This window comes from Coffea arabica, chromosome 2e, assembly GCF_036785885.1.
Source record: "Coffea arabica cultivar ET-39 chromosome 2e, Coffea Arabica ET-39 HiFi, whole genome shotgun sequence".
Lineage (NCBI taxonomy): Eukaryota > Viridiplantae > Streptophyta > Magnoliopsida > Gentianales > Rubiaceae > Coffea > Coffea arabica.
Genome location: NC_092313.1, coordinates 76704960 through 76730194, shown reverse-complemented (window position 1 = coordinate 76730194; position 25235 = coordinate 76704960). Strand labels below are relative to the sequence as shown.

At 36.2% G+C, this 25235-nt stretch overlaps 2 protein-coding genes and 1 long non-coding RNA gene across 3 annotated transcripts; 1 reads left to right on the top strand and 2 right to left on the bottom strand.

Moving 5' to 3' along the window:
* Window positions 1-6491: 6491 nt before the first annotated feature.
* LOC113733361 (transcription factor bHLH14) lies at window positions 6492-8811 on the bottom strand. The gene has a single exon (XM_027259725.2). It carries the CDS (start codon window positions 8609-8611, stop codon window positions 6824-6826), a length of 1788 nt encoding a protein of 595 aa, XP_027115526.1. The 5' UTR covers window positions 8612-8811; the 3' UTR covers window positions 6492-6823.
* A 9359-nt stretch (window positions 8812-18170) lies between these two features.
* LOC113733360 (rho GTPase-activating protein 3-like) lies at window positions 18171-22965 on the bottom strand. The gene is made up of 5 exons (XM_027259724.2): window positions 21982-22965; window positions 20786-20906; window positions 20581-20700; window positions 19493-19723; window positions 18171-19027 (listed from the first exon to the last, which is right to left on the bottom strand). The coding sequence occupies exons 1-5, from the start codon at window positions 22623-22625 to the stop codon at window positions 18464-18466; spliced, it is 1680 nt and encodes a 559-aa protein (XP_027115525.1). The 5' UTR covers window positions 22626-22965; the 3' UTR covers window positions 18171-18463.
* Window positions 22966-23160: 195 nt separating this feature from the next.
* LOC140037139 (uncharacterized) lies at window positions 23161-24169 on the top strand. The gene is made up of 2 exons (XR_011841080.1): window positions 23161-23327; window positions 23485-24169. It is a non-coding gene; the product is annotated as an uncharacterized lncRNA (long non-coding RNA).
* Window positions 24170-25235: the final 1066 nt, after the last annotated feature.

Sequence of the window (25235 nt, the reverse complement as noted above, 5' to 3'; positions counted from 1 at the left end):
TATTTATGCTGTTTGATAAATATTTATAGCTAAATGCTTAATAAGTTTAATTTGACAATTTTGCCCTTATATCCTTTCATTCAAAAAAGAAATAGAATCTATGATTTAATTAGTTTAAAATTGTTAGGTATGAAAATGACAATATTTATTTTTAAATCAAATTAATATAAAAGATGAAATATATTATATTAGGAGTATGGAGAAGATGTGAAAGTCATTAAAAATGAAAAAAAGAGAAATTAAAAATCGTTAGATAGAGAATATTATGTTGTTTAATTAGATAAGAATTTTGAACATAATTAACAAACAAGGGTAGATTTGGTAGGTAAGATAAGGTAGTTGAAGTAATTCTATTGATTCTTATCAGAATTAAGCATTCAGTTAGGATTCTTGTGCTGAAAAAAATACACACAGGTTCAGCACTGCTTAACAAGTTCAGCAAATAGATTTTCATTTATCAAACACTCAAAACATCTGAATGTCTGAAAAAATTCAGATTCAGCACTTTTTTATGTTATCAAACAGACCCTTAGTTCGATACTCCCTTAGATAGATTAGAATAGAAATAAAAATAGGAGTAGAAATAATATAGAAATTGATGATTGACAAAAGAAAGGGAGAAAAAAATTTTAAAGTACATTTGTTGCATTGTGAAAATGCTGGTTGACTCTAGATGCCACCACCGGTGACCCCGCTTGCCTGAATGCTGATGGGTTGACTTATTAGGTGAATCTCGATGACGTGGCAGACGCCACATGAGCACTCGGTCTCCCTTGTTGTTGGTTGAAGTGGGAGTATATTAAAATTAAACCTCCCTACCCTTTCCTTTATGACAAATTTTCCTTTCTCATATTTAGATTGCACGGGTAGCCAATTAAAGACTCGACCTGTCTAAAAAACATTTGGACCGTTTTCATTCAACCCAAACTCAATCCATGCTTGATGATCTGGGTAACCCAACCCAACGTTTCAAATAAGTGAGTGGGTGGGCAGGATTGTTGGATTTGGGTTTAATTTTCAACTATTCTCATGCAAACTTTGACACGGGAACACGAACAAGTCATTTCTCGCATTAGTGCATTCCATTTAACTATACAAGTCTATAGTCACGTAAAACCCCAAAAAAAAAAAAAAAAAAGTCCTTTTAAACTTAATATCAGCCCAAATAGTTGTTTGATACCCCTACTGAGTATTTAAAATTAACGAATTAAGTTTTTTTATTTCTGTTAAACTTGCTCGTTAACTTCAATTTCTTACCTCTGAATATATTAAGGACCACTTAATTTGTATGTAAAATTTAAAATAAAAGTTTTACAACGTATTTCGTTGAACCGTTAAACTAGTATAATAATGCTTCGATCAAAATTATTATTTCACATACCCACACACTTTTATAAATGCACTTATTCTCTCTCACTCACGGACACACATACATAGACTTGGAGCACAAATGTTTGTCAAGTCAATCATTTTTGTCGATTTTGTCTAATTGCACAAAATGATATATATTCTTTAATTTTTTTATTAGACGGCAACATCTAATCTAATATATTTCTACTTCTACTCTAACCTACATCGGAGGGAGATACCCAACGGAGTCTAGAGAAACTGATGGGTGCACTACGCACTCGTATGAATTTAGAAGAAACCACATATGGTGGCACATTAATGGGAGGTAAGGTTTAAACCGTTGACCTTCTACCTCATCAAGACTTAAATTTTTTGTGGTGGTGAACAACCCAAAAATGATATATATTCAAGGGATAATTTCATAAACCTCCCCCGAGGTTTCTTATAATATCACTCAATTCTCTTGAGATTTTTAAAATCTCACTTATCTTTATTGAATTGACATTTCTTGTAATATTTTAACCCCTTTGGAGGAACTACAAGAAAGATAAATTTTTTTGTTCCAATGCTACCCTTATACTATCCTATTTATGAAATTTATAACAACAATAAAAAATAAAATAAGGTTAAATTTTTAAAAGGTGTAAATTTCTCGACGTAAACTATTTATTTTAGTTGTATTGGAACAAAAGCAAAATTTACGCATTGAAAAATTCACGCGTATGAAGAGATTATTTTAGTTTGCAATAAAATTTAAACTACACGATGAATTAAAATATATTTCTCCAAAAAATATCTTGACTTCCTTAATTATAACTATGCATGAAATTTTTTAAAGTATTAATTACTCTCTAAAATCTTCCTAAGTGGTTGATATTGATTAAATTTAATTATTCATATCCTTTGCTATTCCACCATGACTCTAATGTAAAGAAATATGGACCATTATTAGTTGGCAATTTATTTTTTTAATTTGCATTTTTTGCTTTTAAAATTTATTTTGTTTTGGCTTTTTGGTTAAATAGTTATTGAGAGTAAAGGTAATGTTGTCAATTTGTGACCTTTGATAGGAATATTTAGTCTTGTCAAGTTGGCAAGGGAGGTAAGTGAGATTTTAAAAACTTGAAGAGAATTGAGTGATATTATGACAAACCTCAAGGGAGGTTTCTGAAATTATCCCTATATTCAATGAAGTGAAATTTTACATTTTATTTTTGATCAACCATGACCAAGAACCTTTCAGAGGTGGTCATTCTGATTACGGGTCCTCTCCATTGCCCACATACATAAATACACTTTCTCACTCTCATATCCATGCGCACGCGCGCACTGCTCTCTCTCCTCAATATTTTGTTTTTTCATGAACGTCAATTTTTACCGTCAGAACATTCCTTGAAATAGATCGTTTTTCTTTGATATGAATAGTATATCATATTGTTTTCTCCTCCTTGAACTCAAATGTCCTTCCACTCTATCCAAATTCCGACAATCTTAACGGTACTTCAAAAAGTGAAAAATAACAAACGACAGAAGTTTAAGTAGAGGATACCATCAAATACCTGATAAAAAACTTAACTTACGGATGAATGTCCACAAATTAATCAAAAGAAGAGAACAAGTCCGCAAATTTTATTTTCCCCGCAAGAAGGAAAGCGAGAATTTGCAAGAGAGGGTAAACATCAAGCTGAAAGGCATTCGGATAGAGGAGGGTGAGAATAAGAGAGGGAGAAGTGGTAGGACTTAGGAGATGGAGGCTTGGAGGAGTTGAAAAAAGGGAGATGACTTGAAAATGGTCAGTGGAGATGGCAGACCCAGGGACGGAGGACAGAGTGTATGGTGGGATGATGTGACGATGTGTCCCACCTTATTGGAGCGTGGTTGGTTTGATTCGACATTTTTATTGTTATAAAAATTATTGAAGTCATATTGTCACGTGATGGTTTCAAGAAAAGTATGTGGCTGGATTTGGAGCTTGACCCTAGATTAACCCCTTTTATTTTATATATATATATATATAATTTGTGAGAGATGTAAAATGCGTTATTTAAAAGTGAGGATAAAAAAATGTAAAAAATAAGAAATCGGAGAGAAGTTTGCTGCAGTTTTCCCAAGGGAAAAAAGATAGGGAGGAATAAACTTGCAAGAGCTTAATTTTATGTACAGAATATGATAATGAGGCGGAGTCACTTCAGTAGCAAAAGTGTATATGGCAAGACGCACCCGAGATACTTACAGAAAGTAATTATGGGAGGAAGAGTTGCTTGCAAATAATAGGTGCTCTGTTTTTTTTTTTTTTTTTGTCAAATAATAGGAGGGATTTTGCATGGAGAGAGAGAGAAGTGGAAGTGAGATCGGATTAATTAAAACGCGGATTGGACTCTAGAGGGAGGATGGATTGAAGTAAACGTCATTTAGGGGGGTGGGGATGGCGATGGCGATGGCGATGGGGGGAGTATTTATTATTTATTTTTCTCTGCACAGCAAAATTGTTCGACCAGTTAATGTTAAAATTGGTGCCATCACATCTAATCTCCATAATCCAATTAAGAAAAAAGATCCCCATCATCGTCATTATGAAATGAAAAGCACCTTGTTGCTGCTGAGTTGTAGATGGAAAAGGAGTGGGTGGATAGCAGGCGTAGGTGTGACCGGGGGAGCGGTTGTATGGATGGCAGCAATACACGGCCAAGCGAAAAATGCACTACTCTCCTCCTGGCTCCTATTTCTAGCTACTGAGAAAAGCGCATCATTATATAATAGCGATGATATCCGGTCCGGAAATCAAACAAAAGGAGATGAGACAGATGAACGGAGGCGCTTCCTCCACACGAGCAACACGATGCCCGCTTGCGTCAAACGTCAGTCACAGAAAAGGCGAATCGCATGGAAGTCGTGACGGTCCCGGACTATTAATTAATAAATAGACTAGTAAATTACTACCACTAGTCCTTTTTTTTTTTTTTAATAATTATCATCTCTACTTCTACTCTACTCTAATTAGGAAAATACTCAACTGAACCTATGAAGGACTGATGGAGACAGAACCACCACCGAATCAGACAGATAACTAGGGAAAGGCTCAACTGAACCTATGGATGATCGATGGAGACAGAACCACCACCGAATCAGACGGATAATTAGGAAAAGAACCAGATGGACACTACGCACCCATCTGAATTTGAATAAGAGCCACAAGAATCACCAAAGCCTTGAGGGTTTGGTGGTGGCCACCAACCCAAGAGTAGATGGGAATGCCGAACACAACATTCAAAAAACAAAAAAACAAAAACAAAAAAAACTAGAAAACGACACACCATTGACCCCACCATCATTTTGGCTGGTAAACTTTAACCGGAATAGCCCTCTGGTCCCCCTCCTCTAAATACGATTGGGCCCCTGTTGTTGTTGGCCTATTATTCGTTGCGGCCCACCTCTCAATTCTCGTACGACTTGGCAGCAGCTGCTGCTCCTCCTTATCCTCTGTATCCACAGTGATATCTAGTCGTAGTACAATTTAGCACGTGTTGAATTAGTGCTAGTGCTGGCTCTGTCCTATGTTGCTAGGATCCCGATCCGTAACGATCCGATTTACGATCCTAATACGATCTTTTTATTTTTAATAAATTAAATAATAATTTTAATATTTTGACTATATTTTTGTGTAGAAAACTCAAAATTGAGTGTCGTTTGTTGCGTTGTAAACTATATTCATAGTGCTTTAAATCCATGTAAATAATTAAGTCTAATTCCAAACCTAGAAAATTTGATGAATCTTTAAATTTGACTCATATAATTCACTAAAGTGAATAAATGATCTTTGTTATAAGTTATCACATGGAACTAGTGTTTTGTATCTTTATTATAATAAATTAATATGGTTTAGAGCCTTTAGAAATGAATTAACCTTAATTAACAATATAATTATATTGATTGCACATGAATTACATTATTTGTTACTATATTTATGAATTGCAAACTTAAAAATTATTAATATGATAATTTATTACATTTTTTGTAGGATCTACCGATTCTACGATCCGATCTTGCAAACCAAAAAACGATCCAGGTAGGATTCCGATTTTGAAAACCTTGCCTCTGTCACAAAATTTCCTAGCAATATAATATAATGACCAACCAACGGAATCAAAGACGTGACAGATAGGATAACGCTAAGGCTTAGTTTGGGAGTTCAGGATAGAAAAGAAAAGAAAGGAAAAACTTTTCAAGTTATGAGAGAAGAGGGGAGGACAAAAGAGAAAGTAACGTTACGTTGTTTGAAAATTAGTGGAACGATTTTAAATATAAAAATTATTAAATATTTGTTTAAGAACTTTTTAAGAATAAAATAGGCATTTTCAAGGACAAGTTTCCTCAAAGTTTCTTTCCATTTCCATCCATTTATTTCCGCCGTCCAATTTGGGAAGGAAAGTTTTGGTTACTGTTCATACTCCTCCTGAATCGTCCCATTTCTTTCTCTTTTTTTTTTTTTCGTTCTTACTAAAATATAACAAACAAAGGATAACTAATAAACTTTCTCTTCTTTCCCTTTCTTTTTTTTTTTTGGGTCTACGTCCTCAACTTCCAAACGAAGCCTAAAGGTCAGATTTTTAACGCAGCTAGGGATGCTTGTGGCCCTATTTTCTTTTCTTTTTAACATAGTACAGTAGTATTTTTGTTTCAGCATGTGTTGTTGGGACTTGGATAAAGCCTGGTCGAGGAAGGATTCTGACCTTAACAAAAAAGCCATGCTGGCCTCAAAACTAGTGTGGTGAAGTCACTAGTTTGTTCCGTTCCCTCTCAAGGGTTCACTTCTGTCTACAGCATAGCATAGGAGCATAGGAAGAGTACGTACATAGTAGACAGTACTAGTACTGCTTTCTTCGGTTGGTTTACATTTGATCATAAAAGTTTTCTTTATTCTTTTTGGTTCCCATCTTCTTCTTCTTCTTCTTCTTCTTTTTTTTAATAATACATGTGTATGTGTATCGTAAAAAATGGGAAGAGAATTCATTGAAGTGCAGCCAAACCCTAAACATGTTGGTTGTTTCCCAGGGGAGAAGGAAGGGGGCAGGTATGGATTTGTTTGGTCGATTGAGTCGAAGCATGTTTGGCGTTTTTGAGAGGAGGGAACAACATCATCATTCCAAAGAAGCAAAATAATAATGTTACCATAAAAGTAAATGGAAATTACGAACACTCGGTTAAATGCACAGACCGACAGCTCCCTTCCTGCAAAGCTGCTTCAACACCAAAGACGATTTACATAATCATCAAACCAAAAAGGAAGAAGAACAAATTAACATGAACGCCCGTCCCTGATCCGCGATCCAACCGCCGACGTATACATACATATACATATACATATATACATTACATCAGTGGATTAATTAACGGCAAAAGATAATAAACTGCGGCGGAGCCGGCTAAATTAAGCAGCTTCGGTAGGTAGGCAGAGTAGCGAGTAAAATTGATTCTAGTGATCGTCAGTACCCAAGAATCTCCCCAGCAGAGCGGCCTTGAGTCCCTCCTCACTCGCCCAGGCTCCATTAGGAGGAACCCTGATGACCACATCTTGGAGCATGAGGTCGTTGACGTGGGACATGCTGGCGTGATGGACTCGTAGTTCCAGATCTCGAATTGCATCCATTAACCTGGCTGTCGGGTAACCGCTGCTGTCGGATTGAACCCTCACCATGGCATCTGTCCCGACCATCTTCACTTCAACTTGTACATTGCTCCTCATTCCCCCGCCCCCTGAGCACGACTTTTTGGACTTGGGTATCGTTATTCTTTGATCCACTGGCACCGACGATGATGCAGTCGTGGTGCTATGGTTATCCGTGGTATTACCATTGCTATCCGCCACTTCTATCTTCACTGATTTCTTGTTGCCCTCGATCCGTTTCCGCTGTGATTCCAACTCATCCACCTTCCCCTTCAGCTCCTTGATGTAAGCCACCGCATCCGAAAGCAGCGACGCTTTGTCCATCCTGGACACGTTCGGCACCACAGAGCGCAGCGCGTAGAACCGGTGGTTGAGCTTCTCCCTCCGCTGCCTCTCCGCTTCCACATGGTTTAACGGTGTCTCCCTCCCCGTCCCTGCCTTTCGTCCTCTCTTCTTCCCTCCTACTCCTCCTTTTCTCTCCACCTGATGACTCCTCGTTGTTGTCTCGACCACCACCACACAGTCCGAGTCGGAGGATTCTAGAAAGGAAGAAACCTGCGACGTCCCACGTCGCCCAATGCCATGATTATCATCATGTTCACCTTTCTTTTTTGCCTTTTTTGCTTCTTGATAGTGATGATGATGATAGCGATGATGATCTTTTTTGCTCTCCGCCCCCGCAGTGGCTGCGTCCTCCTCTTCTTCTTCTTGATTACTACTATTATGCAAGGGGATGCCCCCCATAACCAAGCCGAAATCAGCGAAAGATATGGCGCCTTCCAGCATCTCGTCGTCCACGGATTCAGGCGCTTCTTCTTGTTGTTTTGTTGTGAGCAGTAGACGAGTAGTAGCAGCGGCAGCAGCATCAGCAACACCTACGCCTACGTCTGCCGCTGGGCCAAACAGAGAGTTGGCTTGCTGCACCAAGCCCCAGTTTATGTCTTGGATCAAAGCGTTGGAGCCCAGCTCCAGTACCCCTCCAGCCGTCGGGATGCAAACCAGTGTCTCGATGCCGTGGATTTGAGCTTCTCTAGCTCTCTGGCAGTTGTAAAACTGGAGTTGCTGACCGCCAGTTAACCAGACCAAGTTCCCTGAGCTGAAGGCCTTGCCAGGGGCTCCGTCGTCCGCGAAGAAAGATTGAGCCAAGGACATGACGTAGAACCATTCCGCGTCGGTGACGTCGCAGTCCACAGAGCCATCATCATTTTGGCCATCAGCTGGGGTCTCACCGAGCAAAGCTTGAATTCCTTTCATCACTTTTTTCCTCTCGGATTGAGAGCCAGATCCGCAGCCCGTAGTGGCGGTGGTGTTGTATTTGTTGGGGTCGTTGCCGTTGTTGTTTTGGGGGGCATCATCGACGACTTTGGTCCCTTGGAAGTAGCCATCTCCCCAAGCTAACACCACCCGTCCACTCTGGTCATTTGAACTCTGCCAGAAAATGGCATAAGCCCAGCAATCTGACTGGGTCTGAAGGATGTATTGAAGATTGAGTTGAAGGCTAGAACTGGCAGTAGTAGTAATAATTGGCCGGCTTTCTTGAGGCAAGGAAGATACCATGGAAGATGAAGATGGGGATGAAACAATCAGCTCATCCATTGCTTAAGATGCTCTCTCTCGGTCTCTGCACTCTAGTCTCTACTCGTCTCTAGATACTACTGATTTTGCTTTACGTTCGCTGTTGCTGTAGTTGTACTACTATGAATGAAAGATGGTGAATGCGTCATCAACTTATTCATCCATCCTTAATTTCTCCCCTTCACTCATGTACTGAACTAGTAACTCTCTCTGTCTTTCTCTCTCTCTCTCTCTATATATAAATAGCTACTATGTATGTACGTACATTTCTCCCATTATTGCTGTTAGTGCGAGGCTGCCAGCAACCCAATTCACTGAACCCGTGTTATTAGACTTGAACCGGACATTGGTCGAATTCAAGGTTAGAGGCCAATGAATCCGACTCAATTGAAGGTCAAATAGAATGAATTCATAAATATATCATAAATATATATTAATGATATATAATTAAAGTAATATATAAAAATTTCCTTTAAATTGATGGTTTAGAATTTTATACACATGTTCTTATCACTATACTATACAAGGAGGGGTTTAGAGCGAAAATGGTCTTTGGATTTCAACTACAACGGTGGGGTTATTTTGGAAATATGATAATATTTAAATTATAATTAGAATATTAAGTATAAGTCATTATAACTAATTTGATTTTGCTATAATTACTTGGATGTCCTTTCAAATATTTAAAACTAATAGCAAGTTTGATACGTGACAATATTTGATGTCCAGTTAAACATTAGGCATAATTGAATTTAGCTTGTGTTTTAAAAAAAATTTATAAAAGCCCTTCTAATCATTTAATTTTATTAACATCTAAATCTCATAATTTCTTGAAACTTTTCTCATCAGTTATTTGCAAACTTATGATATATAGATGTTAAGACACAATTAATGCTAATTAGTGGAGAAATTTGGTTTATTAACTGTTAACGTAGTAACCCCCATTTATTCAAATTCATTTCATTTACTTACAATTTTGTTCGACCACAATCATGCAACCTATTAAATTTAGATCTTACTAGTTAGCTACTTCTCTTTCTCATTTTGTAGCAACTTTCTCAATAGGTATGTTTTCTTTAGCCAATTTATTATTTGCTTATAAGAAATTTGTAATTTTGCAAGTTATATGTGCGATAATTTTTTAGTATTTTAATTCAATTGTCCATATTAAACAGGCTTGATAGGGAATTGGTATTTGTGGCTTAAGGTAAGTCTATTAGCACAAATTTTTCCATTTACATATTTGATCTACTTCTTTCGTTGTTTTAACTATTAGTTATGGTAGTTTTGAAATTGTTTGCCACTTTATTGGCAGTTGCATTTGGACAATTTTTTCACATCATTTGGTTTGCCAATAGGTTTAACTATCTACTTAAAAATATTTGACTGCAAATCTAAAGTATGTACTTAATTACTTTTAACTGTTTCCTTGAATTGAGTGGATTAAAATGCCTTAATACCTTTTTTGAGGTAATTATTCCTTTAAATTAGCGGGTTAGTTGTTGTATATCTTTGCAACTAACTCAAAAAATTGATGTTTCGTAATTGTAATCCCCTATCGAGAAGAAGATGCTTTGCTATATCTCCTACATCATACAATAAATCATAATCGATTGATTGGTCAATGTGGAGGTCTCGTGATGATATGTACATGGAATTAATATAAATTCAAGAACTTGGCGTGCAAGAATCGAAATTTCACTAGTAATGATTTCTTCAAGTATGCTAATTGTTCAAATTTCACTTATTTGACAAGATAATGTGATGGATTGGTCTCATGTCAAGGTCAAATTCAAACTAAACAGTAGATTTTATTATCTCTAAAATGTATGAACAATTATAAGTAGGTCTTTTAATTTGCTAAGTTAGATGCAAAGTGGTTGATCGTATCTTATAATTATATTTCATTGCACATTATATTTTTTGACTGCGTATGTAACTTATGATTTTTTTGTTTAATAAACATATAATAAAATTGTCATACTTCAATTCTTATACTACAAAACACCAAATAATAATTATTAACCATCTTTCTCGCAATATGCCCTCTAATTTGATGAGTTTAGATTTAGTCCAAAAGGATTGCATTTAAAAAATTTAAAAATTATAGGTAAAATTGTATTTTAAAAACATGATGGGTTAATTTTATACTTATTAAAATAATATGGGGTCAAAATGAAATTATTAAAAAAAATTTGGAACTACCGAACCTATTGCAACATTAGCCTGATGCCCTTGTTCCTTTTCTTTTCACTTTGTCCTGATTTATTCATCTTCCTCCCCTTCACCATAACTCTTTTTTTATGGAAACAAGGCACAATGATCACTTAGGGTGAAAAAGCCTGTCACTAAGGCTGGGGGAAAGGCAGAGAAGTCAATTGAGGAAGCTGAGATTATGGAAGATAAAAATGACCCATTTTACATTGGAGATTTTGGGAGTTTTTATTAAAAACTATTTTATAAAATATTTTATGAATTTTTTCTAAAAAAACTTGCAATAAAACAGAACCTAGATTGGACGGTGTTTCTTTCCAAATTCACTATATACCAAACCAATTGTATTTCCATCTATCTCTCGATTTTATAAGAGTGGCATGAAAAATAATACGTTCTTAGTAGATCAAGACCTTGATCCTGAGTCACTTTTACTCATAGATGAGTTGATAAATCTTGTTTGAATTGCTATTTTTTAAAGGTTTTGTAGAAAAATATATTGTAACAATTTGATATATGTGAGGAAAAAAAGTGATTGAAAAATGTGTTCACAAAAAACCTAAATATTTTTTGTTAGAGGACTACAATCCAAACAAGGCTTAGACTCCGGTTGCATGTTTGTTCTTTCCTTTTTTTTTTTTAAATAAAATTTCCAATTTAGTCCTCAAATTTTATGAGAAAACTATTTCAGTCCCTTACATTTAAAATTAGTTAAAATAGTCTCTTACATATAAAAATTTTGCCCATTTGGTCCCAAAACTAATTTTTGCTTAATTTTCCAATCAAAAAAAAAAATGCATGCCTACTTTATGTGCCTATAATTTCCAAGACAAATTGGCATGCTCAATTTTCATTTTAATTGTAGGTGTAACCAACCTTTTATTAAGAATATGGCATAAAGAAATAGTAAAAGAAAAAAATAGTTCGAGTATTAAGGTCTTCATTGGTGCATAAACTGATTGTGTACCACTACTAATAAACACCAGAATAAACAATATTAATTAGGCCAAGAGTAACCTCTCAAATGAAAGCTTTCGCAATTGGTTGATCAAAATGAGGATCCTAAATTGCATGAGCAATAAGTTGTATCTGTAAAGAATTTGATGGATAAAAATTGAAGGAAATGAGAAGTCATGTGTTTTTTTTTCTTTTTGTGAAAGGAAACAAATTATATTTCCATTTTGACCTTGAAATTATAGGTACGCGAGATAGGCAAGTACTTTTGGGTGGAAAACTGAGCAAAAATAAGCGTTATGACCAAACACACAAAATTTTTATATTTGAGGGACTATTTTAGCTGACTTTAAATGTGAGGTACCAAAAATGTTTTTTCTTGAAAATGTGAGGAACCAATTCAGCAATTTTTTCTTTTTTTGAGGAATAGGGTTTTATCAAAAAACATTTTATTGCAATACTTATTTAGAAAAATGTAAATATGAGATTTAAGAGATGATTGCAATATGCATTTGGAGTTTTCCAAATATAAGTTTTGAAAAATTGCATAAACCATCCTTTACTTATTGCATAGGTTTAAATTTAATCACTCAAAATGAAAATAAGCAATTTTAGTCTCTTACATATAAAAGGTGATCATTTTTTATTCTCCAATACCTTTTTCTAGGCAATTTTAATTGGAATGTGTTCAAGACCCACTACATGTTCTAAATTTAAAGGGCAATTATTACATTGATCCAAATGTAAAGGACCTATTTCCTCCGTCTTCCCCTAATAGGGCCAAAACACTTAAAAATATTTTTTCCTCAAATCCCAAATGAAACCTAGCAACAGAGTGAAATCAATTCTTCAAGAACGACAATTGAGGGTTGAAAATAATCGGTCGACGTTTGAATCAAGCAGAATGGAGTAATAGAGGGACAAGAGGCAATAGACATCTTACATTATAGCGCGCAATTTTTCTGTAAATGCTACTATTTGTCATTTGGTTCAAATGCTTTTTTTTTTTTTTTTTTAAACTTAAAAAGAGTTCTGATAATCACGGAAAGTGTAATTTTTCATAATATTTTATCATGATTTGGGTGGCATGAAATAGGATTTGTATTTATTTTAATTGTAGTCCCCATGTGAGTGCTCTATTATAAAAACCTCCATTGAGGTTTATGATATTATCATTTGCCACTTTCTAGTTTTTAAAAATCTTACTTGCCTCCCCTACTTTAAGCTTTCATAACATTTACCACACATTTCAAAATAAAATATTAAAAAACTCATTCTAGAAGAGAGATTATAATTTCATTCCAAATTTTCCATTTTGTAGTCTTACTTCTTAGTATAAATTTAAAATAATATGGGGTCAAAATGAAATTATTAAAAAAAAATTTAAACCAGATTAAGAGATAGAATTAATATGTTATGATAATTAAGAAAACATAAGAAAAAGAAAGAATTTCAAACCAGATTATATTCTCTCTTAAAATGAAATTTTAAATATTATATTTTCAAATGGGTCTCAAATATTACCAAAAACTTAAAGTAAAAAAAAACAAGTCAGATTTCTTTAAAATTCAAAAGTATCAAGTGATATTGTTAGAAATTTTAAGGGAGGTTTTCCTAAAAATTATCCCATATTCTAATCACACCATGGTTCATGATTCGAATCACGTACCCTAGTAGTTCGGGGTAGAGAAGGTGTATGTAGGAATTGATGGTTAAAAAAAGGGATAATTTCAGAAACCTCCCCTGAGGTTTCTGACATTTACACTCACCTCCCCTGTGGTTTGAACAATTACACTAACCTCCCCTGAGGTTACTAATCCTTTACAAATTCAGTCCAAATTATTAAAATATTGTTTTAGAGAGTGAAATTAGAATTTTGTACCTGATTTGCCCTTTGTGCTACATGTCCAATGAATGACAAAGTATTACAAATTAATTAATAATTAATAAACTTTAAGGAGCGTAGTTTATAGGCAAATACGTATTACTTATTTAAAGTACCAACTCTTTACGGGTATTTTACTTTCAAACATTTACTTTATTACAAATATTTATTCTCAAATACAGATTCGTATTTACTCTCAAATATTTAATTTTTGTTAAATAAAAAACCTACTAGTTTTTCTTCCGTAGAAATATTAATATAACACTTTTTCAATTTTAGTTATAAATATTTATGTATTTAGCATTAATTAAATGATTCAGGATAAAATACTCATAAATGAGTAAAGTATAGTTTATTGATTTAAGTTAAGGAGTGTAGTTTATTGATTTAAGTAAGGAGTGTAGTTTATAGGCAAATACACATAACCTATTTAAAGTACCCGCCCTTTACAGATATTTTATTTTCAAATATTTAATTTATGATAAATATATTAACGTTTGTGATTAAAAATTAAAAAGTGTTACAGTAATATTCTCGCAAAAAGAAAATCAGTAGGTTATCTATTTAATATAAATTAAATATTTTTTAAAAAAAGAAATGGCCCATAAAGTATTAATTTTTTATGGTTTTCATCCATTACATGAGTAAAGTATTAGCTCTTTATGAGTATTTTATCCTGAATCATTTAATTTATGCTAAATACATAAATATTTATAACTAAAATTGAAAAAGTGTTATATTAATATTTCTACGAAAGAAAAACTGGTAGGTTTTTATTTAACAAAAATTAAATATTTGAGAGTAAATACTAATCTGTATTTGAGAATGAATATTTGTAATAAAGTAAATGTTTGAAAGTAAACTACCCGTAAAGAACTGGTACTTTAAATAAGTAATACGTATTTGCCTATAAACTACGCTCCTTAAAAATTATTAATTATTAATTAATTTGTAATACTTTGTCATTCATTGGACATGTAGCACAAAGGGCAAATCAGGTACAAAATTCTAATTTCACTCTCTAAAACAATATTTTAATCATTTGGACTGAATTTGTAAAGGATTAGTAACCTCAGGGGAGGTTAGTGTAATTGTTCAAACCACAGGGGAGGTGAATGTAAATGTCAGAAACCTCAGGGGAGGTTTTTGAAATTATCCCTTAAAAAAAAGAAAAGAAAGGAATTTACGCCACGATGTAGTAACTAGTGCAAAGGCTAAAAAAGAAAAACAAGAACTAGTGTTAAAGGCTTTTTTTTTGTATTAAAAAAGGGCTCTAGTGCAAAGGCTGAATCACGAAGTGTACGAACCATACGTGGAGGGGGACCCATTTGGTTATTTTGTTATTGGTTAGACCGGAAAGAGCACGTGAAGCGAAAGCGATCGGGGCCTGGAGTGACGTAGCAATTGGTGGCTAAATAACAGTGGGGCCTTTGATCCGGGGCTATCATTGCCTTGTTCCTTAGATGGACTCAATTTTGTCAAGTTTCGGCGAGGGATTTCAGATTTGGCCTCGTGTCTGAAGTCTGAACCCAGCAGCCCCGGAGTTAGTGGTGTCGGAATTTGAATTATTCCAAATTATTAAAAAATACCTTAATTATATGAGCATTTTAGAATTTTTATGTTATTTTTTTAGGAGATAATTGCAGAAACCTCCCTGAGGTTTCTGACAGTAGCACTCACCTCTCGTATGATTTAAGAAATAGTACTGACCTCTCCTAGGAGGAAATTAGGGCCTATTGCTGACAAAAGATTGTGGGAATTTACCTTTATATCCTAATTATTTGGATAAACCCAATGAACGAATTTTGCAAAAAAAAACCTTGCTTCTTGTCAACAAATTAAATAACTAATTAAACTACTTGTAAGTGTTACTTTCACATATTTAATTTATATTAAATACAAAACGTACCAGTTTTCCTTCCATAAAAATATTAGTGTAACACTTTTTGAATTTTACTTACAAACATTTATGTATTTAACATAAATTACATGATTCAGAATAAAATGCTCATAAAGAGGCGTCAGTTTGTTCATGTAATGGAGGAAAACCATAAAGAGTTGATACTTTATGGGCAATTTTTTTTTTTTAAATATTTAATTTATGTTAAATGGATAACCTACCAGTTTGCTTTTGATAAGAATATTACTATAACACTTTTTGAATTTTACTTCCAAACATTTATGTATTTACCATAAATTAAATGTTTGAGAGTAAAATACCCATAAAGAACTGGTATTTTGAATAGGTAATACCCGTTTGCCCATAAAACGACACCCTCTGAAGTTTATTACTTGTTAATTGCTTTATGGCACTTTGTCGTTCATTTGCTAATGCTACTTGACATGCAGCACAAAGGACAAATCTGACACAAATTTCTCATCTCACTTCTTAAAATAATATTTTAATGGCACTTTTTTCTAACCTGGACTGAATATGCAACAGAATCAGTAAGTTCAAGGGAGGGCAATGCTATTTCTTAAATCGCAGAAGAGGTGGGTATTAGTGTCATAAATCTCAGGGAGGTTTTTTTAGTCTTCTTCGGAAACGAAACAGTAGTATATGTGAATTTCCTCTCTTTTCCTTCAACAGCTACTCAATGCAAGAATGCCTGTACTCTCTTTTCATATCATTTGATTATTTTCCACTTATACCAATTTATTTATTTATTTATTTTTTGGTTTCATTCGATTTGTTGTCCTTATATTTGTTAAATATTTGTCGACTTCGTGACGGGGGTTTTAAAGGCCACAATTGAAAGAGGTCCTACATCCTGGGATAGGGTTGGGAAAGGGACAAAGTGTTGGCAGATTATATTTGGTTTACATAATAATAGTAGTAATAAATTGTATTGAAAGGACTGTAGGAGGAGTCACGAGTGTATATTTTGTTTTTTTTATTATAAGTAAAAAATTTCGTACTCGAACCTCTCATTTACGTTATTTTCTTTTTTTTTTTTTAAACTATCCAGCTCATCTCTCATTCCATCCCGCTAGGTGAATCTGGTAGTAGTGTATCAATAATCGCACGTGTTGGCAGATGAGAACACAAACCCAGGAAGGGTGTGAACTGTGAAGAGTGGGAAACAAGACGGAGGAGTTTTACTTTTGGACAGAATATTGGATTTACACGGCTCACGTGGTCGTTTACGTTGAAGAAGTCGCGTCGCGGGCAAATGTACAACTTGGACTTCTTGGATATATATATATATATTTTGTCCGTTTTCCAGGTTCAATAGGTAACAGGTTGAAGTAGTGATTGAATTAGTAGAAATCTGGTGTTCATTCATTCCCCTTCTTTTCGGCACCCTAAACAACAAACACAGCAGTACATACAAACCAAAAATGCAAGGGGAATGAACCCGTACCCTTTTTACCTTGCAAGCCAATTGACCCTTACTTTCCACTTTTGGTTTTTTTTTTTTCCCCTCTTTTCTTCTGTGTTGGAGAGTTTGCGTGCAAGGTGAGATTAATGCTTGTCTTTGTATCAGGGAGGAAATTCGTGACAACTCGCCAATAAGATCCCAAATCCGACACTCTTAACTCATGCCCAAAAGTTTAAATCAGTAGTATGCTTTGAGCCTTTTGTTTACTATAAGTTAATTTCGTAAGCACCGACGATAACACCAGTGTATACATATACTTTTTTTTTTTTTTTTTTGTCAACACAGGCGGGGCCTGAGGGATTCAAACTCTGGACAAACTAGGAAGGTCACCATACCCTAAGGAGGGGGAGCGGACCGCTCGAGCTATCCCATGGGGGTAGAAAACCAGCCACGTAAAGTGGCAAGTTTGTGGGAGGCAGGAGTTGAACCCTGACCTCCAGCATCACCAAAGAGGTGATGACCACTGGACCAAATGGCCAGTAGCTGTATACATATACATTTAAGGAACGTTAATGTCTCGATTGTTAGTGTATATAACTAATTTACAGCATTAACCTCCTATTTTTTAACATCTAAACCCAATTCTAGTTCCATGGTCCAATGCGAAGAAGACAATAATAATTCATCGATCCGGCTACAAGTGGCCGAATGGTTGGTAAATGATTTTTCTTTAATGGACAAATTAATCCAATCCAATTACAACCATTTAGTAAAATGGATAAGGTCTAACAAAACCATTTAGTAGAGTAGTTTTTTTTTTAATTTTTTTATTTTAATATGGTGCGCATACGGATTCTCGTTGTCCATATTTTGTTGTTGTTGCAAGTTTTTTCGGTTCCTGGATGATGTTTCACAATTTAAAGTTCATTCCCTCTTTACTGCCTTATCCTATTCTTATTAATTAAATTAGGAATTCATCAAAATTGATTATAATGATTAAATAGAATGTAATCCAATAAATCTAATACAAAGATAATGCGATAAGAAAGTTTTGATTCATAATGCTTAAAGATTATTTTAATCCGCTACTAATAAAAAAATTAATTTTTTTTAAACGAAACACTGGCGTAATCTACCAGCTGATACTATATATAAACATACGAACCAAAAACTGGATGATATCGTAGACATCTGCCTGCTGATCTGCGGGAATCTTTCTCCTTGACTGTGGTGACCAAGCTGATTACGCTACAAAAGTCTTAAGAGAATGCCTTGAACATTATACATAGACTGACAGCGGCACTATGAAGTCTCAAGACGTACGTACACCTACATTCTTCAGTTGGCATCAGACGGAGTCTAAAATCTACAAGCTCCCAACTCTTTCTACGCCTACATTATTATTGATATCAAACAATGCTTCAATGTTTCAAACGTTTATCAAGAATCTCGACAATGAAAATAAAATCATAGATCTCGGTGAGTGTAGCGATTTCTTCATGCCCAGGCTTCTCCCCCTCTTCTGGTATTTACAATTCCAACACTCGCACTTTTCTTAAGTGGTTTACTTAGGTGCAACACTGGATATCTGCAGAGCTTTCGCACCCCTTTCCTCAAACTCAGCTTATCAAATAACCCCTCCTCAACTTCCATGTTTTCCAAACCATCATCTCGCAAACCACTTTCCAGATCATCGCTTTTGCGCATAATTGTTGATATCCTACTTGGAACGGCTTCATTTTCCTGCTTGGCATCACTCTTACTTTTGAAGTTCCGCTGATCTGCTCTGGCAGATTCTATGTGGTCAGAAGTCCCGCTTCTGAAAAGTTCACTAGTGCCAGATCCCTCGCTGCAATGGCCATAAAGGCCCTGGTGGCATTGTATCAATACACCTGAGTCTGAGGAATATATGTCCTTGTGGGTCGGCGAATGAGTAGCCGATGATAGTAAAGTAATCCTGGAAGCAGATTCTTCTCTCTCTCTCTGAGTTTTGATTATCAGTGCCTTCAGGAAGTTCATAACTTGGACTGCATGAATTAATGCAGTTAATGGGTCGGCCATCTGCATAAATTTCAATAGCATCTTAATTAAACAACTCACACAGCTAAACTTCAACAAACTAACAGAAAAGCATACAATTCTCTCGTGGATAGTCTTAAGGACAGACAGACATGGCAATGATGCCAACACAGCAACACAATCAAACCCATCTCAAGCCCCAATCCAGGACTATAGGTCGGCCTAAGTTTAAGCAAGTGTTTAGCTTGCCTAGAAGTCAATCAGTGATGATAAACAACTAAAAAAACTGTATTCCTAACTTATTTCCTCGAGTAAATTATTCGCAAAATCGTTAACAGACCTCACTCCAAAGCTAAAGAAGCCTCTGATATTCTATCGTCTAGAATGCTTAAAAACAGGAACCAAACACAATTTGTGAAGCTGGGATGAAAATTTAACCACAAAAGAAGGGAAATACATTAAACAAGCGAAATCTCAAATATTTATAGTGTAGAACCACCAGAGCACCTGAGTCATATTTGGAGCAAACACCATAGCAATGTTCCGTGCATTCATTTTGTTATAATGTTCAAAATCCACAATATCTGCCATCAAATTGATTGCCCAATCAAGCAATGCAGCTTCGGTCTGAGGAAGTAATTTCACAAGTTGTGTGCACTCTTCTTCCGTGTTGCAATGCATCACTTGTTCCGCAGTCAGAGAATCAAGAACCCCAGTGGGGAGTTCTCTAAACCAAGCCTGAAAATTCACCGGGTTTCAAAAATCATTATCAGGTAAAACCCAAGGAATGCCCAATAAATCTCACAAAGGCAAATAAAAGTTACATCAGATTACTAAGAGAGTAAGATATGCCATAGTTATATTCACAATGGATTAAATTCAGACCAGAAAATTTTGGGGATGGGATCAAAAATCGCATTTCATCTGATAAAAAACTAACATGAAAACAATTGCTGCTGCCAAAATTAGAAGAGGACAGAATGGTGCCTTAGGTTACGTCAGATCCAACCAAGAAAGTTCAACAACTAGGCTACCCAATACATTCATTTGGTAACTACCTCTTTTCTCTTTTCATCCAAGATATTTTTAATTTCATTTAAAATTTTATGCATCAATATTATTTGATAAGCAAGCCATGCATCCAAAAAATTCACGTTTTGTCTGCAAAACATTAGATAGGAAATTTAACAGAGAATAATTCATTGATTTTGAGAAAATGCGAAATATTAGGCATTCAGATCATTGACTGTCAATTAAAGTTTGGTGGCTGTAATGGCACGTTCAACCTTAGATGTACCTCCTTCTGGTTCACAAGATTCACTTAAACACTTCTAACAGTCTGATAGCATTTCACAGTTTCAGTATTCTTATAAATGCTTTGACATCATAGGGCAGTTGTCCCTTTTGGTAACTATCAAGTTTTAATGATATAATACAATGCCATTTGACAATATATATATATATATATATATATATATATATATATGTGTGTGTGTGTGTGTGTGCTTTGATATCACATAATGAAAGCCACTTTTCTGGAAAGGATTAGTTTTCTTGTAAAGGCAGAGGAATGTGAGATATTAACTTGACAACACCTTTATTAAGCCTGCCAAACAATGGACATCGATGCCACATGGGACAACACCTTTATTCAACAGGTTTCGAACATTTTCTGCTTGACTGTTCTCTGCATTTATTCGGAATATTCCTTCAGCCTTCAAGCAAAGCAGGAAAAATTACGTCAACTATTTTCAAATTTTTACAGCAATCATCAAAAGTGTAAGATAATAAAAACAATACTCTTAGGCCGCCTTCTGAGTACAAACGATTTTGCATCATCAGAAGAATTGTCGGGACACTGTTTCCTCTGTGATCATAAGAACACTGCATTGACTGGGCTGAGACTCCAAATACACTTGCACTGCAAATGGGGCAACAGGGTAAGAAGGGAAAAGAAAATCATAGATGAAGTGCCAGACCAAGCTATCTACGCGAGTAAAGCAGGAATATGGTAAAACTGCTACTGTGCTCTAACATCACAAGTGCAGATTGGAACCACTCATTAATATCAGTGAAAAACCATGCCTCTTTGGCTTATCCCTAGGCTGATAGGGCACCCAAATAACCATGAAATTTACTGAATTTAAAAATTCTGAATGGAATTTCTGAGTGAGACACAAACAAGAAGGTTAGAGAAACCTTCCTAACCCCACCACCCTCTACTTTCCAGTCCTTCCAACAAGAGTTATCAGTGCAAAACGATAGTTGCAACATGGCGTTTTATGAAGTCCGGTAAGATTTAGAAACAAATTTACCTCCAATATCGAAGAGAACAGGGAAAAGAATGGCCATTCCCAAATTTACATTGCAACAAACAGTGACGGTAGTGAAAGATAGCGTGGAATATGAATTTCTGGATGACATTATGGAAGCATCTACCAGAGCACCCTTTGATAATATGAACATCACAATTAGTGAAGAAACTATCCCAGTATCGCCTATACATCTAGATTGACTGGCAATAGCAGTAGTAAAACAACCCAAATAAATCCAGCCAAAAAAAAAAAAATTTGTCATCCAATTGCTTATCAACTAGTACTATTGGATAAGATCCCTGAGCATTGAAATAGCATTTGTGGGAGTCATTAAGTGCACTAGTATATTTAGTAGAAACATGACAGGTGACTAACAGTAAAATCATCTGACCACAAAACCATACATGCGCAAGGCAGTGAAACACGGCAAGCAAAGAAGATAGGATACTAGTAGTAGTAGTGAAAAAAATACTTTGGAAAGCAGATATGATCTCAGATCCACAGCAGAAATCAGGCTCACCCGTCAGATGTGTTATTTGTACAATGATCTCTTGGGAATTAAATGAAGAAGAAAGTGAAGCGAGCAAGAATCTAATGCTACAGCAATAAGTAAATACATTGTATTAAAAAAAAGGATTTTTTTTTCTTTTTTGGATGATTAGGTTGAAACAAAGAGGGGACCTGGCGCTGGGGACGATGTTGCCGCGGGGAAGATGATACTGGAGGTCGTGGGGCAAGCCGAGAAAGCCATGGAAGGGATCGAAGGTGACGTGGGACACGTGGCGGACGTCGGTGGGCCAGCCAATGTCGAGGTGGTTGGAGGAGGAGACGTCATCAGCAGCATCGGTGTCAAGGTCAAGACCGCTACACGTGACCAGCAGAGACTTCCTCAGAGCCGCGACCACAATGGCCAGTAATCCCCCGGGAGGAAACTGACCATCATCAGGATCACCACGGTGATGATGACGACTGGTGCTACTGCAGCTCTTGTGTCTCCTGCTGCTCCTGCGCTCTTCCAACCCAATAAATGGCGTCGTAGCAGGGCTGTGATTCTTTTTGACCAGGAAATATCCATCCTCCTCTTCCACCCTGTCTTGGTAGTAGTCGTCGTCGTCTTCTTCTTCTTCTTTTTCGTCGTCTTCGTCCTCGTGGTGGTGGGGGTAGCGAGAACGGGTAGGAGGGGATGTTGGTCTGAGGATGCCTAAAGAGTCATCATGGGAAGGAGGAGGAGCGGTGGGGGTGGGGATGAAGGGAGGGAGGGTGCAAGACTTGGATCGGAAAAGCCCACTCATTCTCATGTGCGGTGCTATCGATGCTGCTACCATAGCAGTCCCCTCACTACTCTTTTTTTTTTTTTTTTTTTTGCTGCTAAATTAATTACTCCCTAGGGGCGTTTTTTTTTTGGGGGGGAGGAACTGGAAATGTGATCGATTAGTAAGCAATTTGGGTGGATGGTGCGGAGTTAGTATATGCTAGCATCTATCTAATTGAGTATATACTGCTAGTAGAATTTCAATGTTGTTACTACCACTCCAGTTTACAAGAAGAAGAAGAAGAAGAAGAGCACATTTACACAAAAGTAATTTGGGGGATGTTTTTTCGAGAGGGATGGATGGAACCACCTAGTCAGTCGGATCAAATAACTTTTTTCCTTTTTCATTAGAAGACGAAAAGATTAAAAAGAAGAGTTGGGGTTCTGATTTTGGTATTCAATTTGTTTTCGTTTTGGCATATCATAAGTTCATAACATAAGGTTGGTTGTCTTTTACTGTATCGACACACAAATGGACAGACAGACAAACGGATTAGATGGCAACCCAACACAGAGAGGGAGTGGGTGGACTGGCTCTCAGACTCTACGTACTACTGCTGCTGCTGCATTTTGCATTGCGAGCTGTGATTTTTTGTGAGATGAAGAGAACGGAAATATGGAATATGGCCGAGACAGACAGACACAGCCCCCCCCTCAACCCCACACAACTCACAAATACTTAGTCGCATGCCTGCATCCTTTCTCTCAATCAAAGGTAACCAATGAGGCGATCAATTGAATATTCCGCCCTACCAGTTTTTTGACGACTGATGATTCCTTTTTTCTGACATTTTCTTACTGAAGTAAGAACTTACGTAAATAAACCTAATCCCCACAGTAACTCCTTCTGCTCTACAACTTCTCACATTCAGGATTCAGATGTACCTGGACTGGAGGAAGTCTTGATCTAATTTACGCAAAACAGAACCCATAAGCTACTACTAGCAATATTTTCCCTGGAGACTGGAGGCCCCCTACATCGTACATTATTATTATGCTCGCTGTCCTGGACCTCCGACGCTTTTGCAATGCCAGTATCCTTACAAAACTCTCAGAAATTTATTACTATAATACTTCAGCGGTGGACAACCTTAAATTGAAGATGGATATGGAGATTGCAAGTCATTGTAGAGTACAGCTAGTAAACAATTGCTCTTCTCTTTAATTTGGCCGGTGGTAACTGGTAAGGAGGGACTGAAATTAATTACTAGTATTCACAACTCTCTTTTTTTTTTCTTTTTCCTTTTCTTTTTTTTGGGTGGGGGAAGGGGGAGGAGGTGTCGTAGAAGGCGAGAGCAGCAGGTCGGTCGGTGGGGACTGGAATTTAAAAGATGACAGAAAGGGGATGATATAGGAGTGCAGAATGAAACCCCCCCAAAGTGACTGAATATGGGATCTGGGAATTGTCAATTACTCAAATTAGCAATAATGGTACTGCTGCTACGTACCTTTATCCCAAACCAAGCTGGAACCTGGCTCCACTCCACACGTAATCTGAGCCACAATCGACTTTTTGCTTTTTTCCCTGCATGAATGCTACTCAATCTTCTTGTTCAACTACGTACGTGCTACTCCTACAGTCCTCTACTTGATACTGAAACAGAGCAGATTAAATGGAAAATTCTGCTGTATTAGTGGTAGACGACTGCAACCCGGATTAACTCCGTCATCATCTCTTTGTTGGCTCGATCGGAAGCAAACTTTCTTTTTTCTTTTGGTTGAGGAAATCGGAAGCAAACTTTTAATAACCAAAGAAGTTTGAGTTACGTTACAAATATGCATAACGCCCCACTAACATTAATTGTTATTGTCTAGAGGATGAGCAACTAATTGCCCCCCCCTCCCCCCAACAACTTTACAAGATTTCTCAAAATTGCCCCCTCGATCTCAACTTCACAAGATTTCTTAATTTTAGGGTTTAGGGTTTAGCCTAGTTTTTTCATAAATCTATATGAATCTATATATGGATTTGCATTTTACCAGTAACGTACAAGGGAATTTACAAAAACAAATAAATAAAGCCAACTGCGGCGTGTTATGTGTTGCTAATTACTAGTAATATTTCGCTCCTTTTTCCTTTCTTTCTTTTTTTTTTTTTTATACAATGATATTAAGCTGCTGGTTTCACAGTATATCTTTTGAAGGGTGGTGTGTGAATCTCAATAGAACATGCTTAACCTGAGTTGCAGGTCGTAAAATGATGTTGGATTTACACAGATGGGACAGGGTTTGGGGATGAAAAGAACTTCTGGCTTATCTTGAATTGGTTAACGGGATTCATAACACAGAGAGACTGACAGGCATCTTCAATCTTGGCCGTCCCATCCCCACCCCACGTTATGTGGTCTCAGGAGCGGTCACATGCCATTGTTCTGTCTCAAGCTACATACACTTTTCTTCATCTCCTTGCCCGTGCTAAAAATGAGAACTGTCCTTCCTTCCCTTATTGTTGCCCTTTGGGGTGTCTGAGTACTAAGTAAAGAAACCCATACATTCATTCATGCATATGCATATTTCAGCATTTGACTGGCGATTGATCGTGTTTACGCTTAAATTTACTCGAATCGGTAGCTTCAAACTGTAGTTGTGCACGGACATGATTCATCGTACTTAATTCAACGCC